We start from the raw sequence: 14,023 nt of genomic DNA, 5'->3' as shown, positions 1-14,023 counted from the left end.
ACTTTTGCTACTTTCCACTAAGCCAACCCCTTAAGTACGGTTCACACTTTTGCTACTTCAATTCACAGTAATAGGCCAACCCCTTAAGTACGGTTCACACTTTTGCTACTTCAATTCACAGTAATAGACAGTATGGTAATGCTCTTCGCTCGTACCATCTTCCCTTCTTACACACCACTTGTTAGTTTCGGTCGCCAGCAATAAGCAGGCGTGTAAAAAGACGAAAATAAGGTGTGCAAAAATCAATTCCCTTCGACAGTAGGCAGGATTTCAGAAACAAAATTTTGAGCGCAGTAATTCGACATCAATGAACGAAGAATGCTGAATCAGTTTGGATTTCATAAACTTGACAAAGCAAACAGAAACACGCATAAAAAACTAGCAAATCACATAAATGAAACTTCAAGATGAATGGAATTTTTCACCACTCAATAATCTGGTTTATGGGAAACAAAACTCAATCCCGCAGTAAAATTCGGTTTGGGATTAACTCCCCTATAACTGAATTATTTTAAGAAAATTTTGCCGAAACGAGTTCATCAAAAACTCAAAAAGATTTTCATCACCATCTAAAAGCTAATATGGCTTGGGAGGAAAAATATTCTTAACCGGAACCAGATCCGTACTTCTTGCCGAACACAATCAGCTGTAGCTTGTCATAACCAGACAGCACACCAGCACCAGCAATGGCACGGAGGATGTTAGCACCAGCACCCTTGAAGAGAGACTTGGCACCCTCATTCTTCAAGATTTGTTGGAAGGCATCCAGGGAACTCTTGTACTTGACGGCTTCACCGGAGGTCATCATCATTCTTCTGCGGACAGTGTCAATTGGGTAGGATGCAAGACCAGCACCATTGGTGATGAGCCAACCGAGGGCAAAGCTAGCGAAGAAACTATCCTGTAGTTTTCAAAACAATAAAGCAACACGTCACACAACTGAAAGCAGATAATGATTGTGGGCAACGGATTCAAACATTGTGGCATAGCATTCTTTAAAAACCAACATAAATAGACACTTCATACAATTCTTTGTAATGCTTCGCAAAGAAAGCATTAGAATAGAGCAAAGCCAAAAATAATAAACAAAAGAGAGGACGCATCATTAAACCTTTTGCAAAATTAATAGTCCTTTCTCAAAGGGAAATGAATGACTAATATAAGAAATATTATGCCATAACAATATGCACACATACAAGATATTCAACAATTACACAGAACGTAATAAAAAACCAAAATTGAGCTAGCAACTAGCGTAAACAAAGCCAACACCATCATAAGAATATATAACCATTCAACAATTACACAGAACGTAATAAAAAACCAAAATTGGGCTAGCAACTAGCGTAAACAAAGCCAACACCATCATAAGAATATATAACCATGAACAAAAAGGTAAGTGAATAAATAAAAGTAATCCACTAACCTGCAAGCCTCCAGTCAGGACAACAGGCTTCAGTGAGTCGTACAGTCCAAAATAGAGACCACGGTAGACAATAATTCCAACACAAGAGATGTTGAATCCACGGTAAAGACCGGCAATTCCATCAGATTTCAATGTCTTCCTGTAGACATCAACCAGACCATTGAATTGTCTTTCTCCTCCTTTCTTTGCAGCTTTAGCATCATTAGCCAAACGAGTACGAGCATAATCCAAAGAGTAGACAAAGAAAAGAGAAGAAGCACCAGCGGCACCTCCTGAAGCCAAGTTACCAGCAAACCATTTCCAATAACCGTCCCTGTCTTTCTTGAAGTTGAACAGCCTCTTGAAGTAATCCTTGAATGCAAAGTTCAAGGCCTACAACAAATCCAGGTAACAATTTTAGTACAAGTACGCATCAAAACTTTTCTTTGCCAATGGAACATTTAATTAAAAAATAACATCACAAACCTGAGTGGGGAAGTAACGGATAACATTGGCAGTGTTCCCTCTCCACAATGAACCAAAACCCTCTTCCTTGATTGTACGGCTAAAGCACTCTCCAATGCCCTTGTAGGGTTGAGACAAACGACCAGTTTTGATCATCTCATCCTGGTTCTGAATCAACAGCTTGACACGCTCAATTGGGGCAGCAGCAGTTTTAGATACAGCAGCAGAGACTCCGCCCATGAGAAAATCAATAAGAAAGTGGCCTTTCTCCGCAGGGGCTTGAACAAAGATAGGAGATGCAGTTGATGGAACCAAAGACATATCAGTGGTAGCTCTGCATGCTGGCATGAAGGGATACTGCAGTGCAGCATTTGTGTAGTTCCCATAAGCACGTCTTTGGTACATTCCTGGTCTTTGGAAGCCATTATCGTAACCCTGGATAGATTGCTGAAGGAGCTGGCCAGCTACCTTCTGGACGACAGAAGGATGTTGAACCTGATCAACCATTGTTGCCCTACAAGAATGTGCATATACCATATCAGAAACAGAATCTACCACGATAACCAAAAATATTAACCATTCCTGATGTAAATGATACAACTTGACCAAAACTGAACTGACATCAATTATGTATAATAGCATCAAGTAGACTATAAAACCAGTTATAAAATCATTTGTACTTCCAGAGACAGATAATAATAGAGGACGAGCCTCAATCTTCAGGTCTATTGACATCAATAATCAGAAAACAATTAAATTTCTGACACAGAATGACCTCAAAAGGAGCAGATGGTTACTAAAAACTACATACGTACTTATCAGATCATCTATTCTATAAAAAGTGCAAATCTTTGCACTATTTTGTCATGGATGCAGTCAACATCATGGTACTATCAAGGAACAAAAGAATATCCACACAATTAATGCTTCAAATAGAACCACAACCTCATCAAATAGGGGAGTTAAAAACATTTTTTAATAAAAAAGTAGGGTTTTCATGAAAACTTAAGTGGTACTAAACATGAACTGTCAGCATATCGGATGGTAATCTGTTTATTACTCACTGAAATGTGCAAGAATTCAATCCCTATGCCGTATAATAAATGGTTATTGCTTTAGGTTTGAGAATTAAAATCCCAACATACAACTCCTTAGCCTATGATAAAAAATTGAATCACAGTAAGCATTAAAATAAATCGTAAACACCGAAGAAATTGAAAACCATATCATACAAAATAACATTCAGTAATCATAGATCCGACTAAACAGTTCACAATTTTTAAGACTACAAAAAAAAAAAAAAAAAAAATCATTTCTTTGTTACCAAAATCAACAATTTATTATTCGTCACATTTATCAAGAGCATTCACTTAAAAAATAAAAAACTTCCAATTAACGACATCAAAGAATCACCTAAACGAAATAAAACAAACACTAACTTCGTTAACCAATCATAACCGTCCAGATCTAAAGGATCCAAACCTACAATCAACAAATAAGTAAATCAATACAGTTCCACCATAAAAATGTACTAGAAAATCAGATCTGACAACGATGAACATATATGAAACAGTAAAGCAAACAAATCGAGCAGATCAGATCTCACTACAAGTCGCAAATAATCAGATCCAGAAAAACAATCAATCGATTAAAAAAATCACCTTTGCACATCAAAATTACAGAAAAAAATACAGATCTGGAAAAAAATTGAAAGTAAATGAAAAAAATCTCAAAAATCTGAAAGCGATACTGACAAAATTCAGATCTAAACATAGCAGGAGGAAATTTAGGTTATACCTTCGGAGGTGGCGGGTGCGAGGCGTCTCCGCTTTGAGCTCTACGCTGAAATGCGCAAAGACAAAAGAGAGACTGAGAGCGAGAGCGTGAGAGGTGTGAAGGAGACGACTCTTTCGAGAGAACCTGATACCCTTTTAATGGCTTACGCCTGACCCATAAGAAGCGAATAAGTGGGGAATGTCTCAAATCACAGCCGTTAATTATTCGATCTGACGGATGATATTTCACTTGAGAAGGTTACGAACTGTCTAAATAGACGGCCCGTGACGACTGAGTAATATGGGCTAAGCCAAGTATGTACTTAGGTTGGAATATGGGCCGTAACGGTTTTGTATTTTCCTTTTGAAAATGATAAACTTACATCATTTTTTTTTATTAACAAACCGTGGCCGATAACTGAATTGAGATAGTTGTGTACTAGTATATGGGCATACACAAAGTATGCGAGAAATTTTTTTATTTTATTTTTGAAATAGGAGAGAGGAAGAGAGTGGTAGAGAATGTGAGAGAGAAGTTTAATTTATTTATTTGTTTTTATTTTAAAATTAGAGATATGTTAAGATTACATGTAGGTGAGCCTTTGAAAAAAAAAACAGCAAAATTTGGTGGTGTGAAATTACATTTCTGTCTCATATTTCTTATTCATATTATGTTTTAATTAGAGAGTTAAACTAGTAATTTCATAGAGTTTTGCTATATTAATTAGTAGAGATTACTAGGTCAGAAAGTTATTCATTTTTTTGTTGTCAAAAGGTCAAAATGTTATTAGCTTTTGATTTTTGATAGGGTGGTTTTTCGTACACCTAAATTTCGTCTTTGGGTACTCTTTAATTTTATTTAAAACTAGCCTCTTGTCACCCGCATACGCGTGTGGCAATTGACATTTTTATATATCTTTTATTTAAATAATTAATTTACATATTTTAAAAAAAAAATTATAAAAAAAAAGAAAAGAAATGAATTAAAAACGTGAAACCACCCACTAATGTGGGAGGTTTTGTTTTGTTTTGTTTTTTTTTTTTTTTTCTATAATTTTAAATATTAAATTCATTCAAAATAAAAATATGGTTAAATACTTTAGCTTCTTTTGGTTCAATTGTAATTTATGAAATTCTTAAAGGATAACTTATGGTATTTTGAATGTTTCACCATTTTAGGGTGCTCACTTTATATATATAGAAGATAAAATTTCTTCTGGCCATAACTATAATTACCACAAAGAGTTTAATCATTTTTTAAGGAAAGCAATTTTTTTTTTTTTGGAGAGCATGGTTACCCCGCTCATGTTTATTGTCCGCTCAAAAACAAGTGAATTAGGTATAGCTTCGGATGAAAGTCTTGAAGTAATTAAACCTAAATGCATCATTCTTTATTCTCTGGTCACAGTTTGTGGATACAAGGCGGTTGTCAGGTTCTTTCCGCATCAAGTCTCGGACTTGGAACTTGCTGTGTCTCTCTTGGAGAAGTGCCATCACACAAAGTCAGTGTCATCACTGCGTCAGGAAAGTACGGGAGAGATGGAAGCTAAATGTGTGATGCTTTTGTGGCTGTCTATTCTCGTGTTGGTTCCGTTTGATCACTCCACTGTTGATACGAGCATTGCAAACAACAGTAATCTTGGAAAACTTGAGCCAGCTCCTCTGGTACTGAGGATAGTAGGGTTCTCCAAAGATTACCTTTCAAATTCAGGCCCTATGAGTCCTATTGCTGCTTTGCTGCTCTTGAAGCTTCTAACACGCCCAGACATGCCAAAGGCTTTTTCCAGGTTTCTTTCATCACGTACATAGGTCATAGAATGTTGCATAACAACCGCCTACTTTAGCATTGCATGCTTATATGAAAAAATTGATTCAAATTCCAGCTGAGTGCAAACTGCGATTACACCTTAATATTTATGGAATATAACCTTCTAGCCAAGAGAATATGAGTTAATCCTCCTTTGGTTTTATTTCTGTATCACTATAAATTTGTTGAATTTTTTTTTTTTTTTGGAGACTTAAAATTTAGTACTGGTTCTACTGCTAATTCTTTGAATATTAGATAGTATGAATGCTCGATGTCAAGTAACTTAGAATGTGATAAATTTAATATGAACACTCAACCTTAAGTACTTGTACATTACACACACATACTGATGTGCATGGTTCTACATCTCGCTATTATGTTGTAATTCTAGACCACTCTTATTGCTGCATTTGCTTACCTTTTTCTTATACATTTTCTTCTTCAGCTTTGTTGAATGGACACACGAAGTCCTATCTTCTCTGACAGATGATGCCATCAATCATTTCCGGTTACTTGGAGCTACAGAAGTGCCGGCTGCTATTTTCAGGGTTTGCTTTCACTTCTTTGTAGTTCATACGATCTGAAGCCTAACATAGTTTGCAATTTAGTTGAGAAAGATTATGTCTAAAGAGTCAAGGACCAATAATTGTGATACTTGAGCAAGTATGATGATTTTTGAGAGGATTGCAAGTTGCAAGTTGCATATTGCATTTATGTTTTTGATTCTCTAAACTGATATGTTTATTTATTTATTTATTTTCTTTAACTTTTCAATGGAAAATTCAAGTTACAGGGCAAATCCCTACCTATAACTCAGTTTGGGTTAGACCATGCATAATATAACATCTAGTGGCCTCTTTATCTCATCGGATCGTTGGGAGGTGAAGAGATGCATTTGACATCCCTATAATACTCATAACTCATATGATTTTGTTGATGCTCATTTTGTGGAAGTTGAAAAGCCAAGCCCATCTGCATAACAGCTTTGAAATGATTCTCCTCATAAGTGAGTTTATACAGACGAACTTAAAGGAGTATTCGTTATGCTTGTGAGATAAACAAAACTGACTAAAAGTCTGATTTCCAAGATGTGGATGATCTGGCTGAGGCATTCGATGTTGGAATGAGAAAACACATTTACAGAAAGTCAGATCCATTAGATGAAATCCTCCTAAATTACCTTGGAAATGAGGAACAATATGTTGCTGTGGTAAATACTCAGGAACAGTTGTTCAGTTTAGTTCACTGGTTTATCCTCTCCACCACCGTCATTAATCCATGAGGTTCAATGCTCAAAATAGTTGGTGGTCCTTGAGGAATGCAACGATCATCATGTCTTCTGTTCCCTTTCGAGATGCCAGTCCATTATAATTGACATGAATTCCAATAAGCCTTTCTTTCAGCTTCATCCTTAAGTTTTCTTTTTGGGTCTAATTCTTCGAAACGTTTGTCTCTTAGAAAACTAAAACCGAGGGTTTCATGTGCATGGATAAGGTTGCACTAGAGAGCTACTGACTTGATCTTTCTATAGAATTTTATTGGTTGGAACATTGCTGGCTTTCTGATATATTAAATAACCTTTGGAGAAGCTGCCATTCATCAATAATCTGCTTATCTGCTTATCTGCAGACATTTTTATCTTGCCTTTTAACCAAACTGTTTGTTATGAACTTGAAAACCCAAGCCCATCTGCATATAGTTTGGTTGCTTTGTTTGGTGTCTTTTCCCATACTTCTATGATTCAACTGGTTAAATTGTCCTTGCTGGAAAATCTTTCATGCTTACATGGATTTCCGTAATCCTTTAAAACATCGCATCTTCACGCCCTTTCATTAGTTGTAAATAATTGTACCAATTTTATTGCTCAAAAAGCTGTACTGATATCGTACTTTTTCAGTGTGATGGGTCATGGCATGGTGTTTGCTTAGCACTGGCTGAATTGGCGCATAGAGGGTTTGCTCTTACCTATCACCCTTCCGAAAGTTGTACCTGTTGTTGTGAAGGTTGTCTGGAATACTGACTTATAAATCTAGCGTATATTGACATTTTTATTGAACTGTAGCAATTGTATATCATCCTATTTAATTACATAATTTACCCTTTTATCATCCTATTTAATTAGTACTCATCAATACGAACACGTGAGCACAAACATGATGTAATTTAGACGTGTAATGAACAAGTTATGTGCATTTTAAGATGAAAGATGGAATCGTAATTTTACACCCTCCGGAAATTTCAAAAATGTTTTCGTTATGCGCATTTTATGTGGTTTTTTTTTTTTTTTTTTTTGTCAAAGCATTTTATGAGTAATTAACCCACACAAACCGAACCAGACCCCTCTCACTTTCTCCTTCTTCCCCCGAGCTCTGTTTGCACACTCTCTCTATTGCATTGTGCAACATCGAGACCGTCCCCACCACCCATCTCGCTTTCTACGGCGAGACAACCATCACCAAATAACCATCACTATGTCCCTCTCTATGCCCAGAACACAGGAACACCAAACAAACACTCGAGTTCGCACGCAAACCCGAGAACCGAACGAACTCTATTCGCATCCGAGAGCTCCGGTGAGATTCCCGACGACTCCGACCAAGGTTATTCTTGAGCACAATCCAACCAAATCTCATTGATTTGTTCAAGGTTTAGACGGCCTCCTCACAACTCCCAGGACCCAGATTCGAACTTGCATGCTCGAATATGGCTTTATTCCAACCAAACCAAATTGGGCCGAGCCTTTCCAGCCAATTTTTGAGCATCTCCGACTAGTTTTTGGTGAAATTCCAACTGGCGAATGGCGATCGACTCAGCGAGGAAGAAAAAGACGAAATATTCCGTCCATCTTGACGGAATGTTCCTAACGGCATTAACGGCGTCAACATATAACTTGAATCGAAGGAGAAAGCTATCCAGAGGAATTTCATGGGAAAGCTAGGCAAGACGGCTACGACACTGCAGCTTATAGTGGGTGGGTATTTTCTTTCAAAAGTATTATTATATTATAGTTTTCTTACTTGTGAGTACGTTTATTTGTGTGTAAACCTGTAAACGGATCGGGTTTACTGGATTTGGGTCGGTTCAACTCGACCCGTTAATTTAACTGGTCATCTGAACCCAACCCGTTAAGCTAACGGGTCATCCGAACTCAACTCGTTAAGCTAACGGGTCACCCGTTTCACTCGTTAACCCGTTTTTTTTTTTTTTGGTAACATTTCATCCAAATCAATTACAGGCTTACAGCCTCGTTCATGAGCATCCTCGAAGATTTCCTTGAGCTTGAGGCGTTCTTTGGTCTATGCATTCGAGATGACCGCGGCAAAGATGATGGGGAGCAAACCCGACATTTTGTTTTGCTTCGACAGGATTGTGGGCTTCAAGAGCCTCCAAAATTAGCAAAATCAAAGATCAAAACCCCAAATTGATGACATGGGTAAGCATTAATTTCATTCCAATCAATAAAATCCACACTTTCAGAAGAACTCAGAAACAAAAACATAAGAAATTGGATCCAAAACAACAAAAAACACATATTTTAGAGAGAGAGAGAGAGAGAGTGTGTGTGTGTGTGTGTCACGTGACGTCATCAAATAACCCTATATCTAACATACTCGTCTCCGAGATATATACCAAGCACATGCTATGCCTCGAATTGCGTATTAAAATTTGTACATTTTATGGCTACATCTAACATTCTCGTTAGACTGCCTACGTACCCTACCCAGGGATCAAGCCATTCGTAGTTCATCATGCACTATAATTGACATATAACACAGTCCGTTTAAGCCGAAAGGCATAACATTTCTCAATCCATCAATAGAACTTGACAAGCATGAAATTACTAGACTCAGGGTTACATAACAAATCCACCTGAAAATCATGATTTCCCTTCCATCTTCTATATAAGTCATTATGTCGCAACATGATACCGCAATTCACAACATTTATCATATCAAAGAACCGATGAAGCACAATACAATTCTCTATCCACACTAATTAACTAATTTGACCAGAATAATAACAACTATAACCATATCTTCTAAATTCATAATTTAAGAAATCATAGAAAATCCTGAAAGAGTCACCCAAACGTCCAACAACTTTTCTAATTCAATCCACAAGATTCTCAAAACCATTGCTCACAAATATACTAAGACTAAGGCTAAAGTGACATAGTTAAGCCAAGCCTACATCTCTGTAGCTGATATCAAATCTAAGAAACCAACAAGTAAAGTGATGCGACTTTGGACCACTCAACGGAATCCAAACAAGGATATGATTCTGAACCATCACTCAACGGAATCACTTGCACTATCAACTTCTCGTGACCACTAACTATCTTATCATACAAGCATAAAAGTTATACATAGTTATACGCATACATGCTATCGATTCCGCATATCAACCAGCATCTAATCATATGGAGCACAACACAAGGAATTCCCTCAATTACTATTTCTCCTAAAAATCTAATAAAGTACCTAACTCAAATCCTGACTTTCATCTCCATCTCATGCTAGGTAATAATGTCAAGTTCGAATAGGTATTCATTTGGCAATCATACCCAATTAATTAGCAAACAATATTTAGATCCCATAATTGTCATTCACATTATTAAAAAGTTAATTAAACACATAGATACCACAAACATCATCAATACACAAGCCAAAACATATTTAATTAGTATAGGTCTATGGCTAAATATATAAAGTTCACATTTCAATAGAAATCATATTTATAAGACCAGTTCATATTGCAAATGATACTAATATAAGAAATTAAGATAATAATCATATCTCCTGCATTCAAGTCACTGTCTCACCAATATAGGCCCACTAGACTTCAATTAGTTCTGAAGTACTAATTTTGTTATTTAAAACGTTTCGAGACGTGTTGACCACAAATCAACTCTCGGTCAACAATAGGGTCCACAACTCTACGTAATTTGATCATGAAGATCCACACATTGGATTTCTGATCCATAACTTCCCAAGTCCACATTAGGCTTCTAGAATAACATACTAAATTCCCATCGCGATCCGACGGTCGGATCTCTATCAATTACTAGAATTAAGTGGCATTGGTAAGGGTTGTTGTTCTAGCACATATATAAAAATGGATCAAAATATTTTAACTTGAATAAGTCAATACTTCAACCAATGAAAGAAAGGGTTGTTGTTCTAGCACATATATAAAAATGGAGCAAAATATTTTAACTTGGATAAGTCAATACTTCAACCAATGAAAGAATCTTGTGCAAAACTACAATAGAAGAACTATAAGAGCAAGTCCTCCACAATAGAAGAACTATAAGAGCAAGTCCACCCCTACCTAATTATTTTGACAGTTGAGCAATTGAATCCCCTAAAACCCCAATTATCTTATCCACCCCAACCTAATCAATCAAGGCCACAGGTGGGCTTAAGACCACCGAATTGAGGAGTAGGCCATGAATAGCGTGACTCTGCGCTTGAGGTCATGTGACATCAGGACGACGTCATCCTGTGACGACCCGTCCCTACTTTTCACTGTGATTTCTTTTCTGTTGGTGTGAGTTGACGATTTTACCCTTTTTGGACAAAAGTGGAATATGACGTGGACGTGGTTTCGGCTTCCAGTTTCTTTTTCCTGGTTTCGTACTTAATTAGTACTCGTCGCTACGAATGCATGAACGCGTGTTAGACTTGAATCGGATCTGTAATGAGAAAGTTACGCTTTGTTAAAGTACGTTAACTACGGGTATTTTTGTACACGCACGTGCAAATTCATAGTGTCGAAACACTGTCAAGAGGATAGATTTTGTATAATTAAAATTGTACAAATCCATCTAATCCTTAAAAGGGATCCGATCCCCTTCTTTCACACCCATCAACCATCAAACTTTTGCTTTTTCCTTCTTCTCCTCTCCTCCACTCACATATTTTCCCTCAATGTGGGGAACCAATCAAAAGTCATCACCATCACTTTTACCCAACCAATCAGAATTTTTATCCAAAAATTTGTCCTCCACTCAGAGCACTCAAACTTCACTCTCTCTCAAACCCTCTTTCTTTTCTCTGCACAAGCAGAGAGGCCTAAAGGCCATGCACCAACCCCAATCGTCTTCACTCGACTTCTCCGGCGAGTTGGGCTGTCGGACCACCACTGTGCCTTGTCCTTTTCTATTTTGTAAGCTTAGACGTGAGCATTAACCCAGGAGTGGGGCTTGCACTGCACAATGGCCACTACCATTGTTCATCATCTTTTTCGATGAGTTCTTGTCGAGTTTGACCAAGGTAAGGTTTCTAGACACTAGTTTTGAATTCCTCTCATCGAAATTGTGGATGTGTTACTCATTTTCATATATCTTAGTGAGAGGTCAACATTGAAATCACTCGGAGGAAGAAAACCTGAAATTTTGGAGGCTGGAACCGTGACCATTTGGTCACTTTCATATCATTTTTTCGGCCAACCTCGACCTCGACTGGATTCCTATTAGGTATAGACTTGTTCTCTATATTCCTAACTTCAAAATAGCTTTCGAATCATCAAGTTTGGTTAAGTATCGAGTTAGAAATCAACTCTGGAAGTTGGGAAGAAATTCCCAGATTACTGGGAAAAGTCGACCATAGCCATTTTGCTACTTTCAGGCCAAATTCCTGAACAGCACGGACCACACTTGAACTTTTTGTGAAGATGGATCGAGTCATCACATTCCTAACTTTAATTTGGCTTTTATATAAGTGTTTTTGGTTGAGAATCGAGCTCGTTAGGGGCTCAAGAAGTTGGCCCAAAAATTTGCAAAAACTGCAGAAAATCGTGGAGAAGGGGAGTACATGCGTACTCACAGGAGCATGAACGCGCGTGACCACCCACATGCCATCGGCGCGTGCATCACGTGGTCGGATGTGCAGCCCCTTGTGGCGGCACGTGGCGGCGCGTCCAAACTCTGATTGACCTTCTGTCAATTTGTGTAGGTCCGTGACATCGAGTAGATCGATTTCGTATATTCAAACCCTATGTTTAGCAATCTACGAAGGTTTTATTTAAGTTTCCGTTTATGTGTTATTAAACTAAGTTAATTAGTAATTTCACATATAAGGGAAACATATCCCAAGGACGTACGGAGTCAAGCAGGGCTCGGAGACTTCGTTTCGACTGCGTATCTGTGAGTGGGCAGTTTATTTTATACCTATACATATTGATAGTTTCCCTAAATGTGTAATTATTTTACTTTTACACTTATATTGCCAAGTATCGTTATTGTGATATTAATTGTGATAAATGTTGCTGTATGGTTGGGATATTACTGTCAAGGCATTTATACATATTTGCACATGCTCATCTTGCTGCACCCTGGTGTTAGTACTCACCCCAGGGCCAGGGCCAGTCCTTCACGTGTATGTTCACATCGCACCGTTCACTCGTCTTGGATCCAAGTTAGGTGCCAGTCCTGTTGGGTAGATTGCATTAGGCAATCCGACTTGTATGTGACCGTGCTTCAGCACCAGCCTTCACGTGATTGTAGTACTAGAGCATATTGATTACACCCAATCATGTTCGTGTCGGAAATTATATGTTCGAACTCATGTGTCAGTCTAGATGGATGAGCACTTAGCTATACTTGATTATCACATGATTTTATTATTGTGGGATTTATATATCATGACTTGGTATACTTCTGGTTATAATGTTGTTGTATTATTGTTTACATACTTACATAGTATGTTTTAAGGAAACTATATTTGTTTTACGGTGAGAGGTTAGTATATTCGAAAATAAAGGTTTTTACAAAACGTTGTTTTGCTGACCCACTCAACTTTGTTTTTCGCCCCTCCAGGTTTAGTAGTTGTGCTTACGTATATACGAGGATTCTGGAAAATCTCAGGAGATGGTTACCTTTAGTGGTATAACCCTCATCCTATTCATCTTATTGTCTTATGCTCTAACATCACGTGTGAAAAGAGTTCAATCCCGCTCACCCGCACACTCTTTTGTTTTAGGCACTTCTAGGTTTAATTTTTTTACTTTTTCACATCACTTACCCTTATGGTTACGTCACCTCACGGTAATGGCCAGCATGCTTCAACCTTCCCAGGTCGGGGTGTGTCACATCCTGTCATCACTTACGTTATAAGTTTTTTGCACCAAGCACGTGTACTTCATGCACGTGTGAGGTGAGTGGTTCGACAAAATGCAGGTGGTGGGGCCCACACTGCAGGCACTAAGACCGTTTGCGATCCTAGGTTGTTGGATTTTCCAAATCCAACGGTCCATATAAATATGGATTTTTTTTTTAAATAAAAAAAATAAAGAAGAAAATATCTAAAACAGATGACCACATGGCACAACTTGGACTCTTGGATTACAAAAAAAAATGTCATCCTAAGGTCCATATTAATTCTATTAGTAAAATTAAAAAAAAAAATACTGAAATTTTTAAATAAATGAAATTAGGAGAATATGAACAGTGGAGTGACTAGGACGGGATTATAATTTCAGATAATGATATGTGGAGTGATGAAATTGGTAAAAAGTTAAATATAATATTAATTTAATTTTTTTTAATGTCAATTGTCCAAGCAATTCATT

General features: G+C 37.4%; 2 protein-coding genes across 3 annotated transcripts; one reads left to right on the top strand and one right to left on the bottom strand.

Moving 5' to 3' along the window:
• Positions 1-371: 371 nt before the first annotated feature.
• LOC103428378 (ADP,ATP carrier protein 1, mitochondrial) lies at positions 372-3,966 on the bottom strand. Of its 2 annotated transcripts, none has more exons than XM_008366484.4 (4): positions 3,668-3,966; positions 1,892-2,384; positions 1,427-1,798; positions 372-901 (listed from the first exon to the last, which is right to left on the bottom strand). In XM_008366484.4, the coding sequence occupies exons 2-4, from the start codon at positions 2,375-2,377 to the stop codon at positions 605-607; spliced, it is 1,155 nt and encodes a 384-aa protein (XP_008364706.1). In that variant the 5' UTR covers positions 2,378-2,384; positions 3,668-3,966; the 3' UTR covers positions 372-604. The 2 variants fall into 2 exon arrangements, with proteins under 2 accessions (XP_008364706.1, XP_070681229.1); XM_070825128.1 differs by lacking the exon at positions 3,668-3,966 and adding an exon at positions 3,532-3,645.
• Positions 3,967-4,944: 978 nt separating this feature from the next.
• LOC114825936 (tubulin-folding cofactor D-like) lies at positions 4,945-7,682 on the top strand. The gene is made up of 3 exons (XM_029105014.2): positions 4,945-5,432; positions 5,898-6,000; positions 7,350-7,682. Exons 1-3 carry the CDS (start codon positions 4,951-4,953, stop codon positions 7,470-7,472), a joined length of 708 nt encoding a protein of 235 aa, XP_028960847.2. The 5' UTR covers positions 4,945-4,950; the 3' UTR covers positions 7,473-7,682.
• Positions 7,683-14,023: the final 6,341 nt, after the last annotated feature.

Source organism: Malus domestica, chromosome 07, assembly GCF_042453785.1.
Source record: "Malus domestica chromosome 07, GDT2T_hap1".
Taxonomy (NCBI): Eukaryota; Viridiplantae; Streptophyta; class Magnoliopsida; order Rosales; family Rosaceae; genus Malus; species Malus domestica.
This window is presented reverse-complemented; position numbering and strand designations above follow the sequence as displayed.

Bases quoted from the DNA above. Each gene is read 5' to 3' on its own strand.
- LOC103428378 (XM_008366484.4), bottom strand. From the start codon at position 2,377: ATGGTTGATCAGGTTCAACATCCTTCTGTCGTCCAGAAGGTAGCTGGC. The intron at 1,799-1,891 runs GTTTGTGATGTT...GATTTGTTGTAG, and splicing joins TCCGTTACTTCCCCACTCAG to GCCTTGAACTTTGCATTCAA. The intron at 902-1,426 runs GTTAGTGGATTA...TGAAAACTACAG, and splicing joins TCCTGACTGGAGGCTTGCAG to GATAGTTTCTTCGCTAGCTT.
- LOC114825936 (XM_029105014.2), top strand. From the start codon at position 4,951: ATGTTTATTGTCCGCTCAAAAACAAGTGAATTAGGTATAGCTTCGGAT. The intron at 5,433-5,897 runs GTTTCTTTCATC...TTTCTTCTTCAG, and splicing joins ATGCCAAAGGCTTTTTCCAG to CTTTGTTGAATGGACACACG. The intron at 6,001-7,349 runs GTTTGCTTTCAC...GTACTTTTTCAG, and splicing joins TGCCGGCTGCTATTTTCAGG to TGTGATGGGTCATGGCATGG.